The sequence below is a fragment of the Gossypium arboreum genome, chromosome 7 (genome assembly GCF_025698485.1).
Source record: "Gossypium arboreum isolate Shixiya-1 chromosome 7, ASM2569848v2, whole genome shotgun sequence".
Taxonomy (NCBI): domain Eukaryota; kingdom Viridiplantae; phylum Streptophyta; class Magnoliopsida; order Malvales; family Malvaceae; genus Gossypium; species Gossypium arboreum.
The window spans coordinates 89,643,503-89,670,100 of NC_069076.1; the positions used below are offsets into that span (position 1 = coordinate 89,643,503).

The 26,598-nt window shown below is 36.8% G+C and overlaps 1 protein-coding gene across 1 annotated transcript; it reads right to left on the reverse strand.

Annotated features, from left to right (window-relative positions):
- Positions 1-21,353: 21,353 nt before the first annotated feature.
- On the reverse strand, positions 21,354-22,213 carry LOC108487059 (embryo-specific protein ATS3A-like). Its single transcript, XM_017791283.2, has 2 exons — positions 22,070-22,213; positions 21,354-21,962 (listed from the first exon to the last, which is right to left on the reverse strand). Exons 1-2 carry the CDS (start codon positions 22,166-22,168, stop codon positions 21,495-21,497), a joined length of 567 nt encoding a protein of 188 aa, XP_017646772.1. The 5' UTR covers positions 22,169-22,213; the 3' UTR covers positions 21,354-21,494.
- Between the last annotated feature and the right edge of the window lie 4,385 nt (positions 22,214-26,598).

Here is a 26,598-nt window from a genome sequence, read left to right on the forward strand (position 1 = left end):
CTCGCTCGATCACTGATGTCTGCACGCTGATGGAGCCAACGCCGGATTCTGGCGTGTCTTGTGTGTCGATGGTGGCACGACGTATGATGGCAGAGTCGAGAAGTCAGGCGTGCTTGGTGGCGATGATTGAGATGAAAAGCCACGCCGTTTGAAGTGCCCGAAGCTTCTAGAAACTCCTTGCGGCGCGAGGAGAGGGCTAGGGTTACTAACCCTAGCCGAATGCTTCTAAATTTTAGGCCTCTGAGAGTTTGGGCCTGTTTTAGGTTTGGGATTCGGGTGTATTTGGGTTAAGGTTATAACTGTAATGGGTCCAGGTGTAAACGGGTTAAGGTTGTAAGTGGGTCCACTGGGTAGCTTTAGGCCTGCTGGGTAGTATCCGGGTAAATGGGTCTGACGTTTGATTTTTAGGCCCACTGTTTGGGCTTTGTAACATGGACTTGGACTGTTTAATAAATGTATATTTATTTATTTATCCCTTTTATTCTGTTTTTAGCTCGGTTAAATTTGGGCTATTACAACAAAACACAAAACACTAACAATTTATAAACTAATCATAAATTACTAACAAAATAACTATAACATTTTTTAAAAAGAATTTACATTACTAATAAATCACGAAACACAAAACACCAACAATTTATAAACTAATCATAAATTGCTAACAAAATAACTATAAAAATATTTTACATTACTAAAAATCACAAAACACTAACATAAATTACTAACAAAATAATTAACAAAATAATTTTACATTAATAAAAATTACAAAACAAAAACACTAAAAAATAACTAAAATTTATAAAAAATATTTTCAACTTTATTCTCAATTCGCTGATCAGTATTTTGACTCAGATAAATATATATTTTTAAAAAATTATTTCTTTTCTAAAAACAAAAAAAAATTATTATAAAAAAAGTTGTATGCCTATATATATGATATGAGTTTAAAATATAATTTAATTTACAAATCTTATAATGAGTAATATAATAGATAATATATGATACACATAACATATATAAAAATAATAGTAAGTAATATAGAATAAAATAAAATATAATAAATGTTATAAAATATAATTTAAATATATAGGAAATAAGATATATAATAGATATAATATAAAATAATGAAAGTTTATATATAAAGACAATGTGTATAAATAATTAATATATAACAAGTAAAGATATAATAATAATATATAAAATAATGATGTAAAATAATAATAATTTATGAAAATAATAGATAATATAAATAATACATATATAAAATAATTTTATATAATATAAAAGTAAGGTTAAATATCAATATATAAAAATATATATAGAATAATAATAAAAAATAAATATAGGATTAAAATTAAAATTCATCAAAATTTTAGGCTAATTTAAAAGAAATAAAACTGAATTAAGGCCCTAATTAAAAGCGCGTAAAAAAAGGGACTCATTGGGAAAATTGCCCTATTCCCAAAACAAGCTGCGTTTTAATCTTGGACTTTAAAAGCAGAATCTTGTAGGGACTAAATTAGAACTAAAACAAAACATCGGGGAAAAATCATAAATAAAATAAAACAAATTGTAAACATAAAAAGGGTAGAGGACTAATTGGGTAATTAACCCATTTATCAAAAAACACACGGATCCTTCCCGGGTAATCGGGTCAACGCGCTGATCCTGTTGTTTAAACGACACCTTTTTAATGCTTATTGAATTAAGCAGAAACGTTGTCGTTTTACCAATGTTATAAAAGTAAAAAAACTTAAAAAAAATTTATTTTAAACACTCATAAAAAAACAAAGAAAGAAAACTAAATTCTCTCAGAGCTCTGGCCTGTGGCCATCCTAGCTCATCCCGGAGCACCACCGCCTTCGGCCCCACATGCCTCACGCACCACCGTCTGGGTCTTCAAACCCGGCGGTTAGGGCTTCAAAACCCTATCCTCTTCGCGATGAATCGAAGGGTAACCTTTACTTGCTTCTTTTAAAGTATTTTGTTATGTATTGTACCAAAAAACCATAAATATCGAAAGGAAAGAAAATGAAATATCATCTCTGTTCGTCTGTTTGTTTACTGATTTTTGTTTGTATATCTCTTTTTTTATTTCTGTCTCTCTGTAAAAATGTTATAAAGGTTAGAAAGGGGCTTTTTATAGCCACTGATTTATTACATAAGCTGGGAAAGAAATCTCTGATTTTCTTTCCATTTTTTGTCTACTGCATCCACCGTATCTTTGTCCTTGATATACTGAGATTTTTTTGTTTCAGTTTCCTCTTTCTTGCTCTATTTGTTCGCATCTGCTGTATTTCTTTTTTCATTTTGCAGGTATCCCGACGATCTCGGCGTTAACGGAGGTATGAGGCCTGAGATTACGGTGCACCGACAGTGGTGACTCTCGGAGTACCTCGACGTTTCTGGGCAACTCATTGATTAGGGCCAGCTGAGGTGACGTGGGGGACAGGGGCATTGATGGCTCTTGCTTGAGTCGAACGGCCTGCACTTACTTACTACCGAAGATGCGAAACCCTAGGGTTCCTAACCTAGGGTTAAGCGTTCGGGCTTTTGGGGTGCAGCTTATTGGGTCTGATTTGTTTGGGCCGATTTAGGTTCTTTGGGTCACGGGTGTAATAGGGTTTGGGTTGCAATTGTTTGGGCTTGGTTTAAATTTGGCTAGTCTAGGTACTGATCTAGCTATTGGGTTGTAACCGGGTATGGGCTTTTGTATTGGGTAAGTTTTAGGTGGGTTATTGGGTTTTAACATTTGTAAAAGGACTGTTAAGAGACTTGTATTATTATTTTGAAATTTTGGATTATGCTTTGGTTTCCCATGGGCCGGGCAAAATTGAGGTATTACACCTGCCCCTCTTTGCTCATGGTTGTATAACAGGAATAGTGCAAAGATATAAAAGAATCAATTTTGCCCGGGCTCGCCAAACCTTGAATTTTCGATCTGCTCCCCACCGAATATAGAGATGCAAAATCCACTTCTTCGATTTGTAGAGATGCCAAATCATCTTGGATCTAGCTTCAGTGAAATTATCTGAAGGTATGACCTGCTATGTATCTGCTCCCCATTGAAGTGGAGATGCCTGGCTTCGATTTGTTCTCTGAAAACACAGAGACGACAAATCATCTTAGATTTACTTTATCGTAAACACGTGAAAGCCAAATCAGCTATGTCTTCGATTTGTTCCTTGTAAGCACAATGATGCCAAACCATCTTGAGTCTATTTTAGAACATTTGAAAGTCAAATCTGCTATGTCCTCGATTTGTTTCTTGTAAACACAAGAATGCCAAATCACCTTGGATCTTGCTTCAGTATAAACATCTGAAGGTTAGATCTGCTATATCTGAGAACATCTGAGAGTCAAATCTGCTATGTGCTCGATGTGTTCCTTGTAAACACAAGAATACCAAATCATCTTGGATCTGCTTCAGTCTAAACATCTGAAGGTTAGATCTGTTATATCTGAGAACATCTGAGAGTCAAATCTGCTATGTCCTCGATTTGTTTCTTGTAAACACAAGAATACCAAATCATCTTGGATCTGCTTCAGTATAAACATCTGAAGGTTAGATCTGCTATATCTGAGAACGTCTGAGAGTCAAATCTGCTATGTTCTCGATTTGCTCCTTGTAAACACAAGAATACCAAATCACCTTGGATCTGCTTCAGTATAAACATCTGAAGGTTAGATCTGCTATATCTGAGAACGTCTGAGAGTCAAATATGCTATGCTATGGCTTATTACCCTGCTGTTTAGGGGATTAAAGCACGTCGTCTTCGATAACCTGTGGAATCATTATGCCTGATAATTAGGATGCTATGCTCGAAGTGAGTTGAATGTTCCTTATTAAACGTGTTATGATGCAGAATGCTGTGAATATGACCCCTATCCTAGGTGCCACCATTCATTCCTTCATTCTTGCTCAGCCTGTAGGTCTTCCTCCAATACTACAATCTACTGAGGATGTCTGTAAGAATTGAATCATTGGTTTTGTCCATTTTCCTTTTGGACTGGAAGAAAGAAATTCCTCAAGTTTCTTCATCCCTTACTTACGTGAATTTCTCGAACAATTGTCCTGTTTTAGTTTCTTGCATTATCTAGAAATTCCAAAGTAATGTGCAAAACTTTGTTCGTGAAATATTCTAGTTCATCTATCATTATTTCAATGCAACATACTTAAAGAATAGTGAAAGACGAATAAATTTTTAAGAATAATTAGATTTGAAAAAAAAATACAAAAGGGAATTAATCTGCTAGCCTATCTTCTAGAAGAAACAAAATCTAAAGATAGCAAGCAAGACAGAAGTTATATCCTCTAGATATTGCCGCTTGAGTGCCTATACACCAGCTCTATGAAGTCTTTCTTGAATTCAACATGTGTTAAAAAGATCCCAAGTACTCTGTTGATGCCCCAGTGTGCAGCGTTCTTCGCTCTTTGTTGTATCAAATAATAGCAAGATTACCGTATGCCCTTCCATATTTGAGCTGCCCTTTCGGGTTTTCAACTCAAAATCCCTTTGGTCACAAGGTGCCCTTTGCGGGTTTTCACCTTAGATTCTCTTCTTCTTTAGACAAAGTATTTTTTAACTGAGTCTGAGTTCACTGGATTGGGTAAACTTTTCCCATCCATTTCCGCTAAGATCAATGCACCACTGGAGAAAGCTTTCTTCACGACATACGGCCCTTCCCAATTCGACATCCATTTTCTTCTAAAATCTTTTTGAATAGGAATGATCTTTTTCAGTACAAGGTCTCCCTCATGGAATTCTCTTGGTCAAACTTTCTTGTCATAAGCTCGCATCATTCGCTTCTGATACATCTGACCATGTCGAATGGCTTTTAGCCTCTTTTCTTCAATTAAGTTCAATTAATCATATCGGGATTGAACCCACTCAGCTTCATCTAACTTTTCCTCCATCAAAATTTGAAGAGAAGGTATTTCTACTTCAATAGGTAACACTGCTTCCATCCCATAAACTAGCGAGAACGGAGTTACCCCAGTAGAAGTTCTGACAGATGTCCGATCAGCGAGGAGTGCAAACGGTAATTTCTCATGCCAGTCTCTATAAGTCTCAGTCATCTTTCCCACTACTTTCTTAATGTTCTTATTAGTGGCCTCCACTGCCCCATTCATTTTTGGACGGTAGGGGGAAGAATTGTGATTCTTGATCTTGAATTGGTCGCAAACCTCCGCTATTGTTTTGTTGTTCAAGTTCAATGCATTGTCAGATATGATCTTCTCAGGCATTCCATACCGAAAAATGATTTCCTTCTTCAAAAATTGACTCACAGTTGATTTGGTCACATTCGCATAAGAGGCGGCCTCTACTCACTTTGTAAAGTAGTCAATTACCACGAAGATAAACCGATGTCCATTCGAAGCTTTCGGTGATATAGGTCCGATAACATCCATGCCCCACATGGAGAAAGGCCATGGAGAAGTTATGACATGTAAAGGTGAAGGCGATACATGAATTTTGTCCCCATAAATCTGACACTTATGGCATTTTTTGGCCTAGTTGATGTAGTCTCCTTCCATAGTGGCCCAGTAATAGCCAAACCTCATGATTTTCCTTGCCATCGTGAACCCGTTTGCATGGGTACCACATACACCTTCATGAACCTCCTCTAGAATTAGCTTGGCTTCCACAGCATCGGCACATCTCAAAAGTACTTGGTCTTTCCTTCTCTTGTACAGGACATCCCTGTCCAAGACATAGTCGCAAGCTAACCTTCTCAAAGTTCGTTTGTCATTTTCGGTTGTCTTTTCTAGATATTTACGATCTCTTACATATCGCAATATATCATGATACTAAGGATTATCATCCTTTTCCTCCTCTTCAAGGTTACAACAGCTAGCTGGAGCTTCATAAACACTCATTTGAATTGGTTTCATCTTTTCCTCTTTATTTGCCTTAATCATTGAGGCCAAGGTTGCTAGAGCATCTGCCATCTGATTTTCATCTCGTGGGAGATAATTAAAGGTGATATCATTAAACTCCTCAAGTAACCCCAAAACTATCTTTCGATAATTGATCAATTTAGGGTCCCTTGTCTTCCATTCACCTCTTAGCTGATAGATTACCAACGCAGAATCTCCATATACTTCTAGGGTTTTTATGCCTCTTTCTATGGCTGCTAGGAGTCCCATGATGCATGCTTCATACTCAGCCATATTATTTGCGCAATCAAAGTCTAACTTGCACGTGAATGGGTAATGATTGCCATTAGAGGATACCAAGACTGCCCCAATTCCATTCCCAACTGCATTAGAAGCCCCATCAAAATTAAGCCTCCATGGAGAATTTTCAGTAATTGCTATACACATTAATTCCTCATTTGGAAAATCAAAGTTCAATGGCTCATAATCCTCTAGAGCTCGACTAGCCTAGAAATCAGCTACCACACTTCCTTTTATAGCCTTCTGACTTACGTAGACTTTATCAAACTCTGAAAGTAAAATTTGCCATCTCGCCATTCTTCCATTTAAAGCCGTTGACTCCATCATGTATTTCAATGGATCCAATTTTGAGATGAGCCAAGTAGTATGGTATAACATGTACTGTCTTAATCTTCGGGAGGTCCAGATTAGCACACAACACAACTTTTCAATTGGTGAATATCTCATTTCACAGTCAGTAAATTTTTTACTGAGATAATAAATTGCCTTCTCCCTTTTCCCCGACTTGTCATGTTGACCAAGCACACATCTCATAGAATTACTGAACACTGATAAATACAGTCAATTGTGAAATGAACCGAGCGATGTAGTTCAACCTTCCTAGGAATCCTCGAACTTCCTTCTGAGTACATGGCAGAGGCAACTCTCGTATGGCTCTGACCTTGTCTGAGTCAACTTTAATTCCCTTTTCACTGACTACGAAGCCTAATAACTTTCCCGATCTAGCCCCAAAGGTGTATTTCGCTAGATTGAGCTTCAACTGAAATTTTTTCAACCTTAAGAACAATCTTCTTAAGACCTCGATGTGTTCTTTTTTTGTTTGCGACTTGGCGATCATATCATCAACGTATACCTCAATATCTTTATGCATCATGTCATAGAATAAATTTACCATAGCTCATTGGTATGTTGCCCCTGCGTTCTTCAATCCAAATGGCATTACTTTTTAGCAAAAGGTGCCCAATAAGGTTATGAAGGTAGTCTTATCCATGTCTTTTAGATGCATCTTTATTTGATTATATCCTGAGAAACCATCAATGAAAGAGAACAACGAATACCCTGCTGTGTTGTCTACTAAAGTGTCAATGTGTGGCAAAGGAAAATTATCCTTCGGGCTTGCTTTGTTCAGATTTCTGTAATCAACACACATTCGTACCTTTCCATCCTTCTTAGGAACGGACACAATGTTAGCTACCCATTCGGAGTACTTCACTTCTTGCAAGAATCCTGCGTCAAACTGCTTCTTAACTTCATCTTTTATTTTCAGAACAATATCTGGACGCATTCTCTGCAACTTCTGTTGGACTAGTTTGCAATCTTGTCTTATCGGAAGACGATGTACTACAATGTCAGTACTCAATCCAGGCATATCCTGATATGACCAGGCGAAGATATTCTTGAACTCTCGAAGCAACTCAACCAAACCATGCATTGTGTTCTCGCCAATTAGGGTTCTGATTTTCAGCTCCTTCCCTTCCTCTAGGGCTATATTCTCTATTGCCTCTTTCTCATGGGGCATGATTTGTTTCTCCTCCTACTTTACCATCCTTATCAGATCAAGAGATATGTCACAATCTTGAACATCTTCAAAATCCTGAGGTTCTTCTAAACACATGTCTTGCTCGTAAGAGAAATTAGGAACTGTAGTATCAGTACTCATATCATTGATATCTAGGGACCTATGGGAGTATGAAAGAATATACAAAGAATGAATGAATCTAAGAATGACTGTTTATGTACTATGAATAAAAGAATAGGGATTACCAAAATTTAAAGGAATATTGGTCGATAAAAATGAAACAATACTCGTTCAAATTGATAAAAGTTATGTTTTATTTAAATAATTATAGATGAACATAGGCCTATTTTCACAAATGTAATCTTACTACTCCTAGGTCCTAGAGTAATAGACATGTTTCGAGAATTACTTTGAAAAATTTCTAAAGACTACAGGAAGGTCCTCCGCAGTCCAATTATTCAGAGAGCTCCCCGGTTCGTAAGGGCGAATGCCCTCAAGGTTTCCTTGCTCCGATCCCTCATTGTGTACAGCATTAACTTGATGACTTTCTTTTATCAGCAGTCCTCCTGATTTAAAGGATTTGGATATAGGTGGGAATGTCATCGATTCCCACTCGACTTCTCTTCCATTCAAATGCACCTTTCTTCTCGCTTGGCGCTTCTCTATTTCCTGCCTTTTGTGCTTGTGGTCTGGCTTGAAGCCAAGCCAAAACGGTCATTTTTCTCAATCAGTTTTAGGATTTGAACCCCTCCTTGCAACTATCTTCCTAGCCCTTTTCCCGGCAATGCTCCTTTCCCCATCATCATTTGTAGGGCCATCCTCGTGGCTCCAGACATTTTGGGTACCGGCACTTCGCTTCCTTCCAAAATGAAGGTGGCATTAATAACTTCTAAAGAGCGGAAAGAACATTCAATGGCCTCTTCATTTGCCTCAACATAAGGGGCCTTACTGGTAACCGCTGCTATGATGTCCTCTTCCACATTGATGGTTATTAAGCGACCATCTGTCACTAACTTCAATTTTTGGTGAAATGAAGAGGGCACTGCTCCTGCCGAGTGTATCCATGGTTTCCCCAATAAACAATTATAGGAGGGCTTGATATCCATCACTAGGAAATCAACTTCATACGTATTCGGCCAATCTCCAGAGGGATGTCAATTCGTCCCATTACTTTTCTTTCGGTTCTATCAAAGGCTCTTACCACATTATGACACGTTTTCATATGCGAACTGTCAATGGGCAATCTGTTCAAGGTGGATAGTGGCAGGACGTTCAAAGCAGACCCATTATCTATGAGTACACTTGTAAGTGTGTATCCTTTGCACCGAGTAGTAATGTATAGGGCTTTGGTTGACCCTATGCCCCCAGGTGGAATTTCATCATCATTAAAATAAATGAAATTGTCAACACTGATGTTGTTTACCAACCGGTCCAACTTATTGACAGATATGTCGTGGGTGACATATGTCTCGTTAAGTACCTTCAACAATGCCTCCCAATGCACCTCAGAACTTAGAAGCAAGGCTAATACTGATATGCGCACTGGTTGCTTACACAACTGCTCGACCACACTATATTCACTATGCTTAAGGAACTTCAGAAATTCCTTAGCCTTTTCCTCTCTTACCGGTTCATTGATGGGTATTTCGGTCTTTTTCCTTTTCTCAACATCAATATCTTTTGTTTTTGTGGGCTCCACTCTGATATCCCCCTCATCATAGCGTTTCTCACTTCTTGTAAAGGAACTTTCATTCTGCACATCCTTAGATGCACTGGTTATACTCTCTTCTTTGGGTACTGTTACACTGCAGTCATAACTCTATGGTACCCTATTGTCATCTTTGTAGGGGAAAGGCGTGGGTTTATGGATGACCACTTTGGGTCTGTTTTGCGCCCCCACTTCATTATTCCTTGGCAAGGAAATAATAATTCTTGGCCGATTGGTTCCTTGTTGTTCTCTTTCTAATGCATTTATTTCTCGTTTATAAGAGCTATCTTTAAAAATCTGTAGCTCTTTATTGTCAATGAGACCTTGCACCAGGGCTTTAAATTCTTCACAATTTTGGGTCTCATGACCCTCCTTCCCATGGAACTCGCAGTAGTTCTTTGTTTCGTTTCCTTCTTTCTCAGAGGTTATTATCCCTCTCTTTACCATCTCTTTCCAGATTACTTTTAAAGGCATCCTTACTTCAGCAACATTTTCCTTCCCCCTTTTTCCACCGGCTTCAACAATGGCATTCACTCCTTGATTGTCATGGTTCGGCAAAGGGTTCTCAGTATTTGAAGTACTCTCAAATTTCAAAACCTCATTCTTAATCAACCTCTCTACGGCTTTCTTGAATCCAGTACAATTCTCAATTGAGTGCCCTGATATTCCAGCATGATACTCACACCTGGCATTTGCATCATATCATTTAGGATATGGAGGCTGTAATGGTTTCAAGTGGAAAGGGGCTATAGCATGCGCATCATATAAGTTTTGATAAAGCTCCCGATACGTCACAGGTATAGGTGTAAATTACATCCTCTCAAGCCTAGTGCTAGATTCCTACTTTTGAGAGCCCTGTTGCCCAACTGGGGCTACTTTGGGCTGACTAACCGTGACTACTTTTGAATTGAAACTGCTTGTATTGTTCACCTCATTGTCTTTTCTTCTTGGGGCCGATTTTTTGCCCACTTCCCCCTCAATTTTACCGCCCCTTATGGCATTCTCAATCATCTCCCCTACCATAACTATATCCACGAAACTTTTCGTGGTGCTTCCAATCATGTGAGTGATGAACGGCGCTTTCAAAGTGTTGATAAATAACATGGTGGTTTCCTTTTCTAACAAGGGTGGTTGTACTTGTATTGCCATCTCCCTCCATCGTTGTGCATATTGCCTAAAACTTTCATTAGGCTTTTTCTCCATATTCTGAAGTGTGGTCCTGTCCGGCGTCATATCAGTCACATGGTTGTACTATTGCATGAAGGCTTGTGCAAGATCCCTCCACGAATTTATTCTAGCCCGGCTCAGCTGATTGTACCACCTAGCTACTGCTCCCACTAAACTATCTTGAAAACAATGGATCAACAGCTGATCATTGTTTACATACCCCGTCATCCTTCTGCAGAACATTGTGATGTGAGCCTCTGGGCAAGTAGTACCATTGTACTTTTCAAATTCTGGCATTTTGAATTTATGAGGCAACACTAGGTTTGGGACTAGACTTAAATCTTTGGCATCAATCCCATGATGATTGCTAGTGCCTACTAAAGTCTTAAACTTTTCTTCTAGCCATCTGCAGCGTTCATTTAATTGCCTTGCAGCTTCAGCTTTCAAATCCTCCTTTTTCACCATATCTAGGTCAGGAACGAGAGGATTAGTAGGATTGTCACCCAAATTAAATTCTGAACCAGCTGGGAAATTCATATGGATACCAGTATCAATTGGCCCATGTTGAGGCCTCACAGTGACAGATGGTCTTCTAGGAAGTGCCTCAGTTTGCCATGGCACATGAGGGAGAGTAAAACCTGGAGGAGGACCCTCATTTTCCTCTTCAACGATGGCCATAGGAGCCTTTCCCTTATCAGTAGCCCTCAATAGCTGAGCCATTTCGGCCATCATGTTCCTCTGAGCTTCCAACATTTGCTCCTTCATCTCATTCTGCATTTTGGCCAACTGGTCTTGCATATCTTTTTGCAATTGTTCAAAACTTTGATCCATGTTCTTAGTTTTAGTGCGAGTGCCGTAAGGATGTGTAATTTCCAGATTTTCTTTTCTACCTTTATAAAGAAACTTTAACTAATTAGGGTCTTTCTATAACCTTGAATGCATATGATATGATGTAATGCTATGAGATGCAAATGCATGAATGCAATAAAAGTATCAATTCTAGTTCAACTTCGTTTAGAAAGCTTTATTTAGAAAAAGAATGTCTTTACATATAAGAGGATTACAAATACGCTTTTGCCCTAATGCCCAAAGTTTTAACTCTATCTAACAAAAGGGCTAACTCTCGTCCTATGCCTGACTACGATTCATACATCAGCTCGTATTGCTAAGTCTCGTACATATTCAGCAACCTCTCGAATCTAGGCTATGGCTTCACCAATGATGTAATCCCTCTCTCTGACCTGCCCTCTAGACTGATAAAGCTCTTCCTTTAGATAATCCTCTTGTGCCTCGAGCTGCTCGATCCGAAGTTCACCATCATGTAACGCCACTTCCAAATCTTCCACCTTATTTTTTAGTTCCCGTAACTCGACCTTAAAATCATGGTTTTGATGCCAATGAAGAGATCTTCCAAGCTCAGCTACCTTGGACTTCAACCCTTTATTTTCTTCCTCTAATGCCAAACTCTGCGATTGCATCTCCTGATACTTCCTTTCCCAATACTGGGCTCTAACTTTTTCTTCTTGGATCTCTTTCTGCAGCTGGTCTGAAGCCCCTTCTACTCTTGCTCTCTTCAAGGATATTTGTGCCTTTTTGTAATGCTCCTTCAAATCATCTCGATCTTCTTCGATCTTCCTCTTTTTTTTTCTCTCTTTCTCGATCTCCATCTTTTGAACATCAACATCTAGGCTCAAATACATCTTTTCCTCTTCGAGCTTCGCTATTTTCTTCTCGAGCTCCAAATTCTTTCTCTCGAACTCTTGTTTCACAATTTCCAACTCCGAGGGCATCACTTGCAAATATTCCTCCATCGGTCGAACTTCTTCTCCACTTGGCTTGGGGATGTTATCGTCAATCCTTCTGCTTCTCCATTCAATATATTCTGGAGTCGTAGTAGGGCTAATAGCTGCTCCCTTCAACCGACAAGTCTTGTTTCAAGCACTAGAGATCTCACTGACTTTCTTCTTGTAGTCGACTCCTCTATACATGAACTCACTTCGAGCCAACCTATGGGTTGCTGACACGAACTACCTCAAACCAAATTGCCTCAACATAAGTAAAGGGGCATAACCAATAGCTCCCCAAACTCCCAATAGAGGGACCCAATCGAAACTGTCGCATCGGTAAAGAATCTCACCAAGAATCATCCACGGAGCCCTCCACTCAACATCCTTTGACTGAAGATTCTGAAGCAGCGCCATCCAATTCTCCTCTGGAATCTCAACTCTCTTTGTTGAAGCTACTATGTCCTTCAAGGGCGAGTAATCCTCAAAGAAAACCCGACAGACAACCTTATCTATCAATCTGAAATGACTGTAGAACCAAGCTAAAAGCAACTTAGCACAACCAACAAACCTGCCTGCACCAGCCCTCCTACATGCACCTAAAGACCTGAACGTCTCCACTAGAATTGCAGGAACGGGAGTAACTCTCTTACCGAGTCGATGAAAAAGATCCGTGGTTGCCTCATCCACATATCCCAAAGCCTTAGGGAAAATCATTAATCCATACAAAATTAAAGCAAAAACATCTACCTTATTCGCCTCATCAGGGTGTGACAAAATCAGACCTTTCAAAGTGTCCCATGAAATGCATTTGTACTCACCCTTTTCTTTGATTCTGGCCATGATCCACTGCTCGCTCATCCCCGTAATAGTCATTAATTTCTTCCAAAAGGCAGGGACACAAGCAGCTCGAGAATAGATCCTATCACTCTGAAACCTAGGGCAACGAAGTAAAGCCGTATACTCCTCCACAGTAAGTACCAAGTCTACTTCCTCAAAAGTGAAACAACTGTACGCTGGGTTCTAAAACTGTGCAAGGGCTCGGAAAAAATGCTCGTCTACCTGAACATCAAGCAAGTAAGGTAAGTCTCCGTAATTACCGTAGAATAAATGTTTAGTCTCGTTGTCCCACTAATCCCAAATCTCCTTAAGCTCTTGAAGATTATTCTGCGTGACACTGATGCGAGTGTAATCTGGCAGCTCCGACACGTATCCAACAGCTACACTATCTCCCTTTTCTAGTTGAGTTTGCTCAGACCATCTATGGACATTGGTGTTGCCCTCCACTCTATCAAGAAGTCCGTTCTCCATAATAAAACTCTCTATCTTAGAAACTGACTGTGAATCGATACCTTTGTAATGCAAAATGACATGCAAACAAAAGAAAAAGAAAAGTTAGTACCACATGATATCAATAAATCTCAATAGTAACTTATAAGGTAATATCTAAAGTTTAATATCTAACTAAACTGGGTTCTTACGGTTTTCTATATGAGGCCAGTTCTAAAGTTTGAGGTACCCGAACCAGCAGATTCCTCGATTCTCACCCATTATAGGCTCATTTGAAACGAGTTCAGTTCGAGGGAATACATTTCCCTATGGCTGCACGGAGATGAAAATCTCACGAAACCATAGGTACGGATGTATCCCAAAAGTGATCCACTATCCTGCACGGAGGCAAAAACCTCACGAAGGCGTAGTTTCTCACTCCCACTTAAGGGTGTGACCACAACGGTCATGCAAATGCAATGTGTATCAGAATATATATCACATTCAATAATACAAACACATGTAATGCAAAGAGGATTAAATTTTAAAATTTTTAATTTCCGACATTAAGACAAGAGATAATCAATTACATGCTTGACTCTTTTATTGGTCCCCAGTGGAGTCGCCAAGCTGTCGAGACCATTTTCAAATCGAGTTTTGGAAAATGGGAATCGATTTTAAAAAACGAAAATGAGAGTCACCACCAATCTTTTTAGGTGTGATTGGATCACCTTTAAAATATTTTGTTTTAAAATCATTAGTTTTGGTCTACGAAATTAGAAAACGGGTTCGGGAGTCGGTTACGTACGAGGAAGGATTAGCACCCTCGTAACACCCAAGAATTGGTACCGAATTGATTATCAAATGTCTTTAATGTCGGAAATTTTAAAAATTTTAAGATATGATCCTCTTTAAAATATTTTGATTTTTGAAAATTTGGGTTTACTCGTATCAAAGTATTGACACTAAGTTAGCCTTTTTAGAAATCCCTATCTCGAAACGACAAAACGCTACATCCAATAAGTTAGGACATATCGCTTTGCTGTTCCAAGACAGTCGCTTATATTTTGAAAGTCTTTAAAACTTAGAAGGGTACTTGATTATTCGAACTCAACGAGAAAAGTTGCAACCCAATAAGTTAGGGCACTACTTTTTTGAAATTTCCAAACACCAAGCATTGCCTTTATATATTTTTAAAAACTTTAGAGTCTCGTTTTTTTTTTAAAAATGATGCATGAGGAATTGTATTGCATTATAAATCACACATAGTAACATAATACGTACATTTAAGCAAAATGATGGCAATAATATAAAGTTCGTGCATTAGATACATACATATAAAAATAATACATATATAGCAAGTATTACCAATATGCATACAAAGATATATATAGCATGTATTAAGAATGAATAAACATACAAACATACAAAGTAATAATTAAATAATGTATGATATACAAAAGAGTAATATAATATCAATGTACATGTTCATGAAATGTAATATCAAATAATAGATAAAATAACATTTAATACATGGTATATACAAAATAAAATAAAATGAAATGAGTTATTATAAACAAAATATACATATAACACAAATAAAGACATAATATTTAATAATAATAATTTTAAAATAGTATTTGCTATACAATATAAAACATAATAACAAAATATTTATAAGAGAATGATAATTATAAAAATAGATAAAATAAAAGTAGGTAAAAGGATTTATAAAATAATACATAACATAAAACATCTTTTTAAAATAAAATAAAACATAATTAATAATTTAATATATATATATATATATATGATATGAGTTTAAAATATAATTTAATTTACAAATCTTATAATGAGTAATATAATAGATAATATATGATACACATAACATATATAAAAATAATAGTAAGTAATATAGAATAAAATAAAATATAATAAATGTTATAAAATATAATTTAAATATATAGGAAATAAGATATGTAATAGATATAATATAAAATAATGAAAGTTTATATATAAAGACAATGTGTATAAATAATTAATATATAACAAGTAAAGATATAATAATAATGTATAAAATAATGATGTAAAATAATAATAATTTATGACAAATAATAGATAATATAAATAATACATATATAAAATAATTTTATATAATATAAAAGTAAGGTTAAATATCAATATATAAAAATATATATAGAATAATAATAAAAAAATAAATATAGGATTAAAATTAAAATTCATCAAAATTTTAGGGCGAATTTAAAAGAAATAAAACTGAATTAAGGCCCTAATTAAAAAGCGCGTAAAAAAAAGGGACTCATTGGGAAAATTGCCCTATTCCCAAAACAACTGCGTTTTAATCTTGGACTTTAAAACAGATACTGTAGGGACTAAATTAGAACTAAAACAAAACATCAGGGAAAAATCATAAATAAAATAAAACAAATTGTAAACATAAAAAGGGTAGAGGGACTAATTGGGTAATTAACCCATTTATCAAAAAAAACACACGGATCCTTCCCGGGTAATCGGGTCAACGCGCTGATCCTGTTGTTTAAACGACACCTTTTTAATGCTTATTGAATTAAGCAGAAACGTTGTCGTTTTACCAATGTTATAAAAGTAAAAAAACTTAAAAAAAATTTATTTTAAACACTCATAAAAAAACAAAGAAAGAAAACTAAATTCTCTCAGAGCTCTGGCCTGTGGCCATCCTAGCTCATCCCGGAGCACCACCGCCTTCGGCCCCACATGCCTCACGCACCACCGTCTGGGTCTTCAAACCCGGCGGTTAGGGCTTTCAAAACCCTATCCTCTTCGCGATGAATCGAAGGGTAACCTTTTACTGCTTCTTTTTAAAGTATTTTGTTATGTATTGTACCAAAAAACCATAAATATCGAAAGGAAAGAAAATGAAATATCACCTCTGTTCGTCTGTTTGTTTACTGATTTTTGTTTGTATATCTCTTTTTTTATTTCTGTCTCTCTGTAAAAATGTTATAAAGGTTACAAAGGGGCTTTTTATAGCCACTGATTTATTACATAAGTTGGGAAAGAAATCTCTTATTTTCTTTCCATTTTTTGTCTACTGCATCCACCGTATCTTTGTCCTTGATCTGCTGAGATTTTTTTGTTTCAGTTTCCTCTTTCTTGCTCTATTTGTTTGCATCTGCTGTATATCCTTTTTTATTTTGTAGGTATCCCGACGATCTCGGCGTTAACGGAGGTATGAGGCCTGAGATTACGGTGCACCGAAAGTGGTGACTCTCGGAGTACCCCGACGTTTTTGGACAACTCATTGATTAGGGCCAGCTGAGGTGACGTGGGGGACAGGGGCATTGATGGCTCTTGCTTCAGGAGTTGGAACGGCCCTGCACAGCTTACGGCGCTGAAAGATGCAGAAACCCTAGGGTTCCTGACCTAGGGTTAAGCGTTCGGGCTTCTGAGGTGCAGCTTATTGGGTCTGATTTGTTTGGGTCGATTTAGGTTCTTTGGGTCACGGGTGTAATAGGGTTTAGGTTGCAATTGTTTGGGCTTGGTTTAAGTTGGGCTAGTCTAGGTACTAATCTGGCTTTTGGGTTGTAACCGGGTATGGGCTTTTATATTGGGTAAGTTTTAGGTGGGTTATTGGGTTTCAACATTTGTAAAAGGACTGTTAAGAGACTTGTATTATTATTTTGTAATTTTGATTATGCTTTGGTTTCCCATGGGCTGGGAAAAATTGAGGTATTACAAGTTAAGTACTTGACTAATCCTTAGCTAAACAAAAAAGTTACAATCAAACCAATAAAAGTCACATGTTACAAAAGTTTAATAATCAAAATACATAGTGGACATTAGCTTGTTGCTGCATTCTTGATGACATTTGGTTGTTGTTGTATTGTTGACAACTTTCAACACTCCTCCTTGGCTACAAAGTAGCAGACTCCAATTTCTTTCCTCAAATACTCAAATCTTGTAGTAGTTAATGGCTTGGTCAGAATGTCTGCGAGTTGAACCTCCGAGAAGCAATGAATCAAATTGACTTCCTTTGACAATTCTGCCTCCCTTACAAAATGATACTTGATCTTGAAGTGCTTGGTCTTGCCATGAAATACAGGATTCTTAGCAATAGAAACAACTATTTGGTTATCCATTTTGATCTCTTTTGTTTCCTCTTGAGCAACATTCAAATCACTTAAAAGCTTCTTAAGCCAAATGGCTTGATTAACAGCAGTAGCAGTTGCAATGTACTCTGCCTCTATAGTGGATTAAGCTACTATTTTTTGTTTTTTAGAACTCCAACAGAAAACTTCGAAACATAGAGTGAAAAATAGCCCGATGTGCTCTTCATGTCATCAACTGAGCTTGCCCAGTCACTATCTGATTAGCCAACCAGTTTTAGCTCCTCAATTTTTACAAATTTCACTCCATAACTTAAGGTCCCTTTGACATACCTTAAGACTCTTTTAGTAGCTTTGAAATGAGCAACATTGTAGCAATGCATGAACCTTGATAGAAGGATAACAGCATACATGATATATGGTCTTGTTGCTGTCAAATAGAGCAAACAACCAACTAGACTTCTATAGTTTTTTTCATCCACTCGTGCATGGTCATTGTTGCTAGAGAGTTTTTCTCCTTATGCCACAGAAGTGCTAGCAGGTTTGCTATTTTCCATGCAAAACTTGCTTAAAATTTTTAAAGTAAAAGCTTCTTGGCTTATGAAAATGCCATGTTCATTCTGTTTCACTTCCATACCAAGGAAGTAGGTCATCAATCTTAAATCAGTCATCTCATAAACATCTTACATCTGCTTCTTTAATTCTTCAATCAACTTACTCCTACAACCAATAACCAATAAGTCATCAACATACAAAGACAAAATTAGCAAGGTTTCTCTCTCAACCTTCTTCACATAAAGTGTAGGTTCAGTAATGCTCTTTTTGAACCCCAGCCTTGACAAATAGGCATCAATTCTGTGATACTAGGCCCTTAAAGCCTATTTTAGGCCATACAAAGCCTTCTTGAGCTTGCAAACCTTGTGCTCTTTATCGAGAGCTTTGAAACCATCTGGCTACTCAATAAAGATCTCTTCTTTGAGAAATCCATTCAAGAGAGCTGATTTGACATCCAGTTGGTACACTTTTCATAGCTTTTGAGCAGCTAAGGCAAACAACAGCCTTATAGTGACCATTCTTGCAACTGATGCAAAGGTTTCAGAGAAATCAATACCATGCTGTTGACTATACCCTTTCACAACTAGCCTTGCTTTGTGCTTGTTCAGTGACCCATCTGAATTGTATGGTCCTAAACACCCATTTCACACCAATAACTTTCCTGTTTGCTGGCCTATCAACCAACTCCCATGTGTCATTTTTGTGAATCATCCTCATTTCTGCCTCCATTGTTTCTTTTTAACAGCCCTCCTTTGTAGCCTCATCAAAGTTGGAAGGCTCAACAATGGTCATGTCACATTTTTCATAGATATTTATAATAGTCCTAGTGCCTCTGACAGGTACATCATTATATCCATCCTCAATTTCAACTTCATTCTCAACATGCTACAAGTCAAGGTCTTTCTGGTCTTGCTCAGACAAACTTGCATCTGTTTCATCCTATTTCCAACAGTTGCCCTCATTGAATTTCACATCCCTGCTTGCTACAATCCTTTTAATGGATGGATCAAAGACTCTATACCCTTTCTTTATGTTGCTATAGCCAATAAAGACTTTAGGCATGGACCTCTTTTCTAGCTTAGTCCTTTTTTCAGCTGGCACAAGTATGTAGCATATGCAGCCAAACACCTTTAAGTGTGAGACAGTTGGCTTATGTCCAAACCAAGCTTCAAATGGTATTTTTCCTTTGACTGCATTTGTTGGCAGTCTGTTGAGCAAATACACAGAGGTATTTACTGCCTCAGCCTAAAAGATGTTAGGCATTTTTCCTTCAAACAACAGACATCTGGCCATATCAAGAACAGTTATGTTCTTTCTCTCACAAACACCATTCTACTGTGGTGTGTAAATGGTGGTTAGTTGATGCTGAATTCCAGCATCATCACAAATCTTCTGAAACTTTTGAGACATATATTTAGTCTCATTATCTGAACTCAATATCTTCAGCTTGTAACTTGCTTGATTCTCAGCCAATGCCTTAAACTTGCATAAGAAATCAGCCATATCTAGCTTTTGTTTCAAGAAACTCACCCAACAAAATCTGGTGTAGTCATTAATAAACAACACAAAATACCTGCTGCCATTCAAGGAAGAAGCCTTCATGAGTCCACAAATATCATTATGGATCAGTAGGAGCCTCTCTTGAGCTCTCCAAGCTTTGTTAACAGGAAAAGGTAGTCTGGTCTGCTTGCCAAGCTGACAGACCTCACATACATCATTCTTAGGCTCGATCTTGGACATGTTTTCAACTAGGCTTATCTTATGCAGTAAACCAAGTGACTTATAGTTCACATGCCCCAACCTCTTGTACCATAAACATGATTCATCAGTCAGAGCAGTATGTGCCTTTACTTCCAACTGATTCACTTCTAAAGTGAAGGATCTATCATGTATAGCTACTTTTACTAGCTCTTGACCAAAAAAATCCTTGACCACACAATTTTTTCCTTCAAAAATAAGAGAGTAACCCTTCTCTAACAATTGACCAACACTAAGTAGATTCTTATCAATATCAGGTACAAAAAGAACTTCTGAAATGATTTTGTTACCTGATTGAGTGTAGATCACAGCCTTGCCTTTGCCTTTGGCCTTAATGAACTCACCATTCCCAATTCTGACTTTGGACACAACACTGGTGTCTAGCTCCCTAAACATGCCTTTATCTGATACCATGTGACGAGTGCAGCCACTTTCAATCAACCGATTCTTTTCGACTTTGCTCGAACTTGTAATCAAATTAAAATTGAGGGTTTTACTCTATCAAGACTACATGAAAAACATGTCGAATTTAGCCTATAAATAGATTGTTGTGCCGCACATTTAGAGGTAGCCTTTGGAGTGCTTTTAGTTCGTTATTTGTTTATTCTTTTAATTACTTGGTATTTTTCACTGTTGTGTTAGGCTTTGATTGGAGAGCTTATATTTGATATAAGTGATATTTTTAAGATAGTGATTTCTAACAGTCGAGGTCGATGTTGATATTGTAATTAATTCTTTGTGTAAGGGTAGATTGAGTTTAAACCAATAGGTGATTCAGAAGATTGTTGAGCGGGACTATGCAGAATAAAATTATTTCCGAACTGAGTTAACAAATGACTACTTGCAAAATCTCTCTTTACTTCTCTATTTTTTGTTTCTATTTCACTATTTGATTAATACAATGACTAAACACGATATTGAACAATCATCCTATGATTTTTCAAATATGTTTAGGTGAAGATCATGCCACAACTGTTTCGCTACCAATTATTCACTTTATCATAGACATTGAGGACCATCCACATAAGTCCGAGATGTCTTGGTGAGAGGGTAAGCATCGAACATGTCTTGTTTAGGGTGCGATTCCATGGCAAAAGGGTGACTCCATATTATGGGTGAGCTCTCAGATCTTTTACTCTTGAATTGGATGGAACTTGTTGCCTATTTATGTTGGGAAATTTGGATGATACGCAATGCTTGTTTACTGGAAAGTACTCGGAAGGATCCAATTATTTCGACTTGGCGAAGAGCTCTCCACGACCAAAATCAAATGGAGAGCAGCAGCCCAACCCGAATAGCTAGTGACTTTGTTACACAATTATTATCATCATTATTGTTATTCATATTCAATTATTTCCAAGACTAGAAATTGCATAAATTCAAGGGTGAGTAATCAAAACAACAAATCTTCCAATTAAATTCTAATTAAACCACAGCCAAAACTGATTCATGGCGCTGGTGTCTTCTTGAATACCTTCCTCTTATGCCTGATGCCAAAAGGAGTGATTTCTTTAGAGCACAAATCAGAGCCGTGCCAAACGTTCCGAGGCAGATATCTTCGGAAATAGAAACTTTTTGAGCTGAGACCAGACTCTTCCAATGCCTCAACCTGCGCAAAACCTGGACGCCAATCGTCGCTTCCCGATAGCTTTAGATACAAATAGCAAATTTGTGATTCCATGCATTGGCCTGTCACTTGAAACTCATCTACCAAGCAAGCCTGGAATGGTTTTCTGGGAATGTCGTCGAGGACAAGAGGCTGCAATGGATCCACTTGCCTTACATGCTTGGAGTTTAGATGGTGAACTATCATGTCATTAGATTTTTCATCACCAAATCTCAGGCTCACATGGTCTGATGTGTCAGCACCCTTTGTGCATGTGGTTTGTATTGTCACTGTGTAGCTGCAGTTTCTCTACAAAGCGTATTTCAGCATTACCTTAAGTAGGCTGTGCTATTCAACTCTTAGTAAAGATCATACTAAACTATAAATTGGAAAGCAATTTATGCAAAGTTCATTACCTTGATGTTTTGAGGGAGGTTTTCACCTCCTGCAATCAAAGCAAGTAAAAATACGCAACAAGCAACGATGAGTCCTCTGCGACTCCTTATGATCTCCATTGTTGTTTCTCCCAAAGCTTAAAGACAAGACTTTAAGTTTTCATAAAGTGTTGTTGAAATCTATGGCTGGGGGTTTATAATGATGGGGTGGGTCATTCATTCTTTCCTTGGCATACTCAAAAAGTTAATATTCCCTCTTTGGTTGCTTTAGGAAATTGATTAACAAAGTTTACTTCACTTTTACTTATACCAATTTGATTTATCACGGATAATTTGCACTTTTGTTAGGCTGAGCAAAGCATATGATTGATGTCCTAATTAACGATGAGAAAGTGGTTGCCCGAGTATTATTAATTATTTTGGTATGACATAAACTTTTTTTTTTTTTACATTATTGGGTCGTGATGGTATGATAAGATTTAAACAAAGTGTTAAATAAATATTTAAAAAAATTAACTATCCTTCTATACAACATTTGACCGATTATATTTTATATTTATATTGAAATACATCTTATACGTATAACTTCATATAAAATGTGCTAAAAATAGTACAAATTCGGAAGAAAAAAAATACATGCTTACTATCTTGTAAAAGGAGGTTTATATCACGACTTGACACTTCAAGTTATATCCATGTTTTATTCGAAAAAAAAAGTTATATCCATTTTTCTCACATACTTATAAACTTTTTTTTTAATCTCATTTCACTATATAAATTATTCTCCCATTATAACTTTTAGTTCAAAAGGTTAATGGTATAAAAATATATATGGCACAACCAACCAATGGGAATATGCCATATGTTTACCTTTTTTATCATGTCATCTATGACCTAGCCATTGATTGTTGATCATTTTAATTTATATATTTTTAAAATTTTAAATTTTTGAATTATTTATATTATATATGGTGTTCTATAATTTTTTATTTTATATAATGATATATTATAAAAAGAAGTTTTGATTTTTTAATTTAATAATTTTTATGATTTTTATAATTTTTATGATTTTTATATTTTATATTTTTATTTGACAGATATTAAATTTAACCTTCAATGTTTACAATTTTTTTATCAATTTGACTCTTATCCTTTTTTAGATAAAGTACACCAATAGTCACTCAACTTTGATTAAAATAACAAAACAGTCACCAAAATTTAAAAAGCTACAACTTAGTCACTAAACTTTTCGAAAGTAACAAATCAGTCACCCGGGCTTATTTTCCTTTACATGCATATTAATAGACAACCTACATGGCCTGTTAGGGTGCCACGTTGGACATGGTCCCACCATCAAAATTTTTTTTCTTTTAATTGTTATTATTAATTTCCTAAACAAATACAACCAACACTTTTTTTCATTTAATATTCTCTTCTCCCTTGTACATTCAAATTTTCTTTGTTCTGAAGCAACTCATAAACAACAGCCAAAAAACCCAAAAATCGATGTCTGACTATCGCGCCGACTTGCTGGTGGTGGTCAAAGAACTCCAAACTCTTAACTAGTCTCTCTTTAACCCTTTGAACATGCATCCAGAGTCTGATTCTCCAAAAATTACCCCGAACTACTCGAATCTATGTTTGAATTTTCAAACTACGCCTTGCCTGATCTCAAAATCCGACCATCGAATTGCGGCCCCTCCTACATTCTTACCCTTCAGATTTATAAGACGATGACCCAATACCTCAAAATTGGCCTCAATGTTCCTCTTATTTCTTTTTTTTCTTTATATTTTGTTTCTTCTTCCTTTGATTTTGTTTCCTTTCTCTCAGGCTTCCACTTGGTTTTCCTTTGGAGTTTTTTTTTTGTCGTTTATTTTGCATTTTTTGTGTTGTTATTGGTGTGAATTTTTTGGTTGTTGAGGGTGTGGTGAGGATGTGTTTATGGTGTTGATGGTAAATGGAGTAATTGTGAGGGGGTTTGGATTTGATAATTTTGGTGATGTATGGTGGTTAGTTAACTAGATATTGGTGGTGATTAGTGTTCAGAGAGGTTGATGATGGTGTGGTTAAGAGAAGAACAAATTCAATTTTTTTTTAAAGTTTTCTAGAAAAAAGAAAAGAAAAGAGGAGTTGAAAGAGGTTAAAGCAAGAAGCGAAATTAACACGACGCGCGAGACGGTTGAAGCGGGAAGCAGATATGGTCAATCTAAAGAGGTTACTAGAATGAGTTCTGAGATACCCACTGTGATCTTCATTTCATCTTCTTCTTCTTCTTCCATGTAACACCCTTAACCCGTATACGTTGCTGGAATAGGGCTACGAGGCATTACCGATCAATTACAACATACAACATACATTTCTCATACATGAAATTTATTATCACATAAATTTTAATCAAACATAATCATATTGTCCCTTATAAGGCTATACGAGACCTTAAAACATGCTTAAAAAAGATTCGGGATTAAACAGATAACATTTGGAAACTTTGAAAAACTCATATAATTTTCATGCATACAAGGACCACACATCCGTGTGAACAGGTCGTGTGCCTCACACAACCACCAGACATGCCCGTGTCAAAGGCTATGTGAAAATAGGGCATACATACTGACTTGCACCACACGGCAGAAGACACGCCCGTATGCCATGGCCGTGGAAAAACTGGAGGGTATGCTGACTTGAGTCACACAGCCAGCCACACACCCATGTGTCAGCCCGTGTGTCACACACGGCCAGTAGACACGCTCATGTGTCTAAGCCGTGTAACTCACTGACTTGTTTAACTAAGTTACAGCAGACACATGGTCGAGTCACAACTCATGTGCTCAACCGTGTGGAGAGTAAATAGGCTTGGTTTAAGCCACATTTCTCACCCACCTCAAGCATACCTAAACTACAACATTACATACCATTTCAATTCACTTATAGGCAGCCAAAACATACCAATTCATATACAAATCATGCCATCTCATCTTCAACCATTTCATTACTCAAATCATAACCATAAACATACCAAAACAATATGTCATTATCAATAATTTCAACTATCTTTGTAACACCCCTTACCCGTATTCGATGACGGAACAGGGTAAAAAGTGTTACCGAACATAAACTTACACAATCATACAAAACCGAGACATGAATTTTTGTCCAAATTTAAAACTTTTCATTCACATGCATATTGTCCCTTATATGGGCCTTCAAGGCCCAAAACATACATTGGGTGTGGCTCGAGACTCAACCAAGAACTCTCAGAACTTATACAACACTACTTAGAAAATTTTTCCTATTTTAGAGAGTCACACACGCCTGTGTGGCTTGGGACACACTCATGTCCTCAGCCCGTGTAACTCTTTGTTTATGATGTCATCAACTAAATTGATGTCACACGGCCAAGTCACACACCCGTGTGCTTAGGCCGTGTCCTCTATACGGCTGAGACACACAGCCGTGTCTCTGCCTGTGTGTTTACTACTGAGCATTCTATTTTACCAAATTAGGGTGCAAGGGACACACTGCCGGATCACACGCCCATGGGGGCAGACCGTGTGTCACACATGATCTAGACACACGCCCGTGTGATTACCCGTGTGGACAACTTTGATGTAACATCTCGAAATAGGGCCTAAAAAGAATAGTGGTTGCGAAACCATAAATCTGAGATAGAAAAGTTTATTTCAATTAATTTTTATAATTTACCGAGTGATTAGATGCATGTGTTAGAGTATTGATAAGAAATTTTATAGAGTGCATGTTTAATTTGCCTTTTAGGACTAAATTGCAAAAGTTGCAAAATATGTGTTCTAATTCATAAGTACTTGATTGAAATGGGGGTTTAAAGAGGAGGTCCTTAAATGGTAATTAGACCATTATATTTCGTTTGGACAAAAATGGGCATGAATAGGACAAAATTTTAAAGAAATGCCTTAAGGGCATTTTAGTCATTTGGTAATTAAAAGAAATAAAAAGGGAAAATAAAGCCAAAATTGACTCATCTTTTTCATGGAGGCCGAAATTAGCATGGGGGAAGCCATGGCTAGGGTTTTCAAGCTTTCCAAGCTCAATAGTAAGTCCGTTCTAGCCCCGTTTTTCAAGTTCTTTACAATTTTGGAATCTCGATAACTTGATTAAGCTTATTCTAGCAATAATTTAAGCTAGGGTTCATATTTGGAAAAATACCCATAGGTGAAATGTGTTTATTTTGATGTTTTATGGTAGAATATGAAGGCTGAAATTATGTTAAACAACTTTTACTAAGCGGTTTTAAGCAAAAATGAGTAAAATGGCTTAATCGGTAAAAGTTGTTATTGTTCATAACTATGTGTTAGAGTGAGAATTTGATGTTTCCATAGAAGGGAAAAATTATCAGCATGTCATGAAACATAAGAATAAGGGATGAAGTTTAATTCCCGAGCCTAGGGGAAAAAGTGTAAATATGCAAAAGTTTAGGGGTAAAATTGTAATTTTGCAAAAGTTTGAGTTAAGGACTATTTTTAATAGTACATTAATTAAATAAGTAAAATATTATGTTTTAGATCCCGGAA

Bases quoted from the DNA above. Each gene is read 5' to 3' on its own strand.
- LOC108487059 (XM_017791283.2), bottom strand. From the start codon at position 22,168: ATGGAGATCATAAGGAGTCGCAGAGGACTCATCGTTGCTTGTTGCGTA. The intron at 21,963-22,069 runs GTAATGAACTTT...TACGCTTTGTAG, and splicing joins ACCTCCCTCAAAACATCAAG to AGAAACTGCAGCTACACAGT.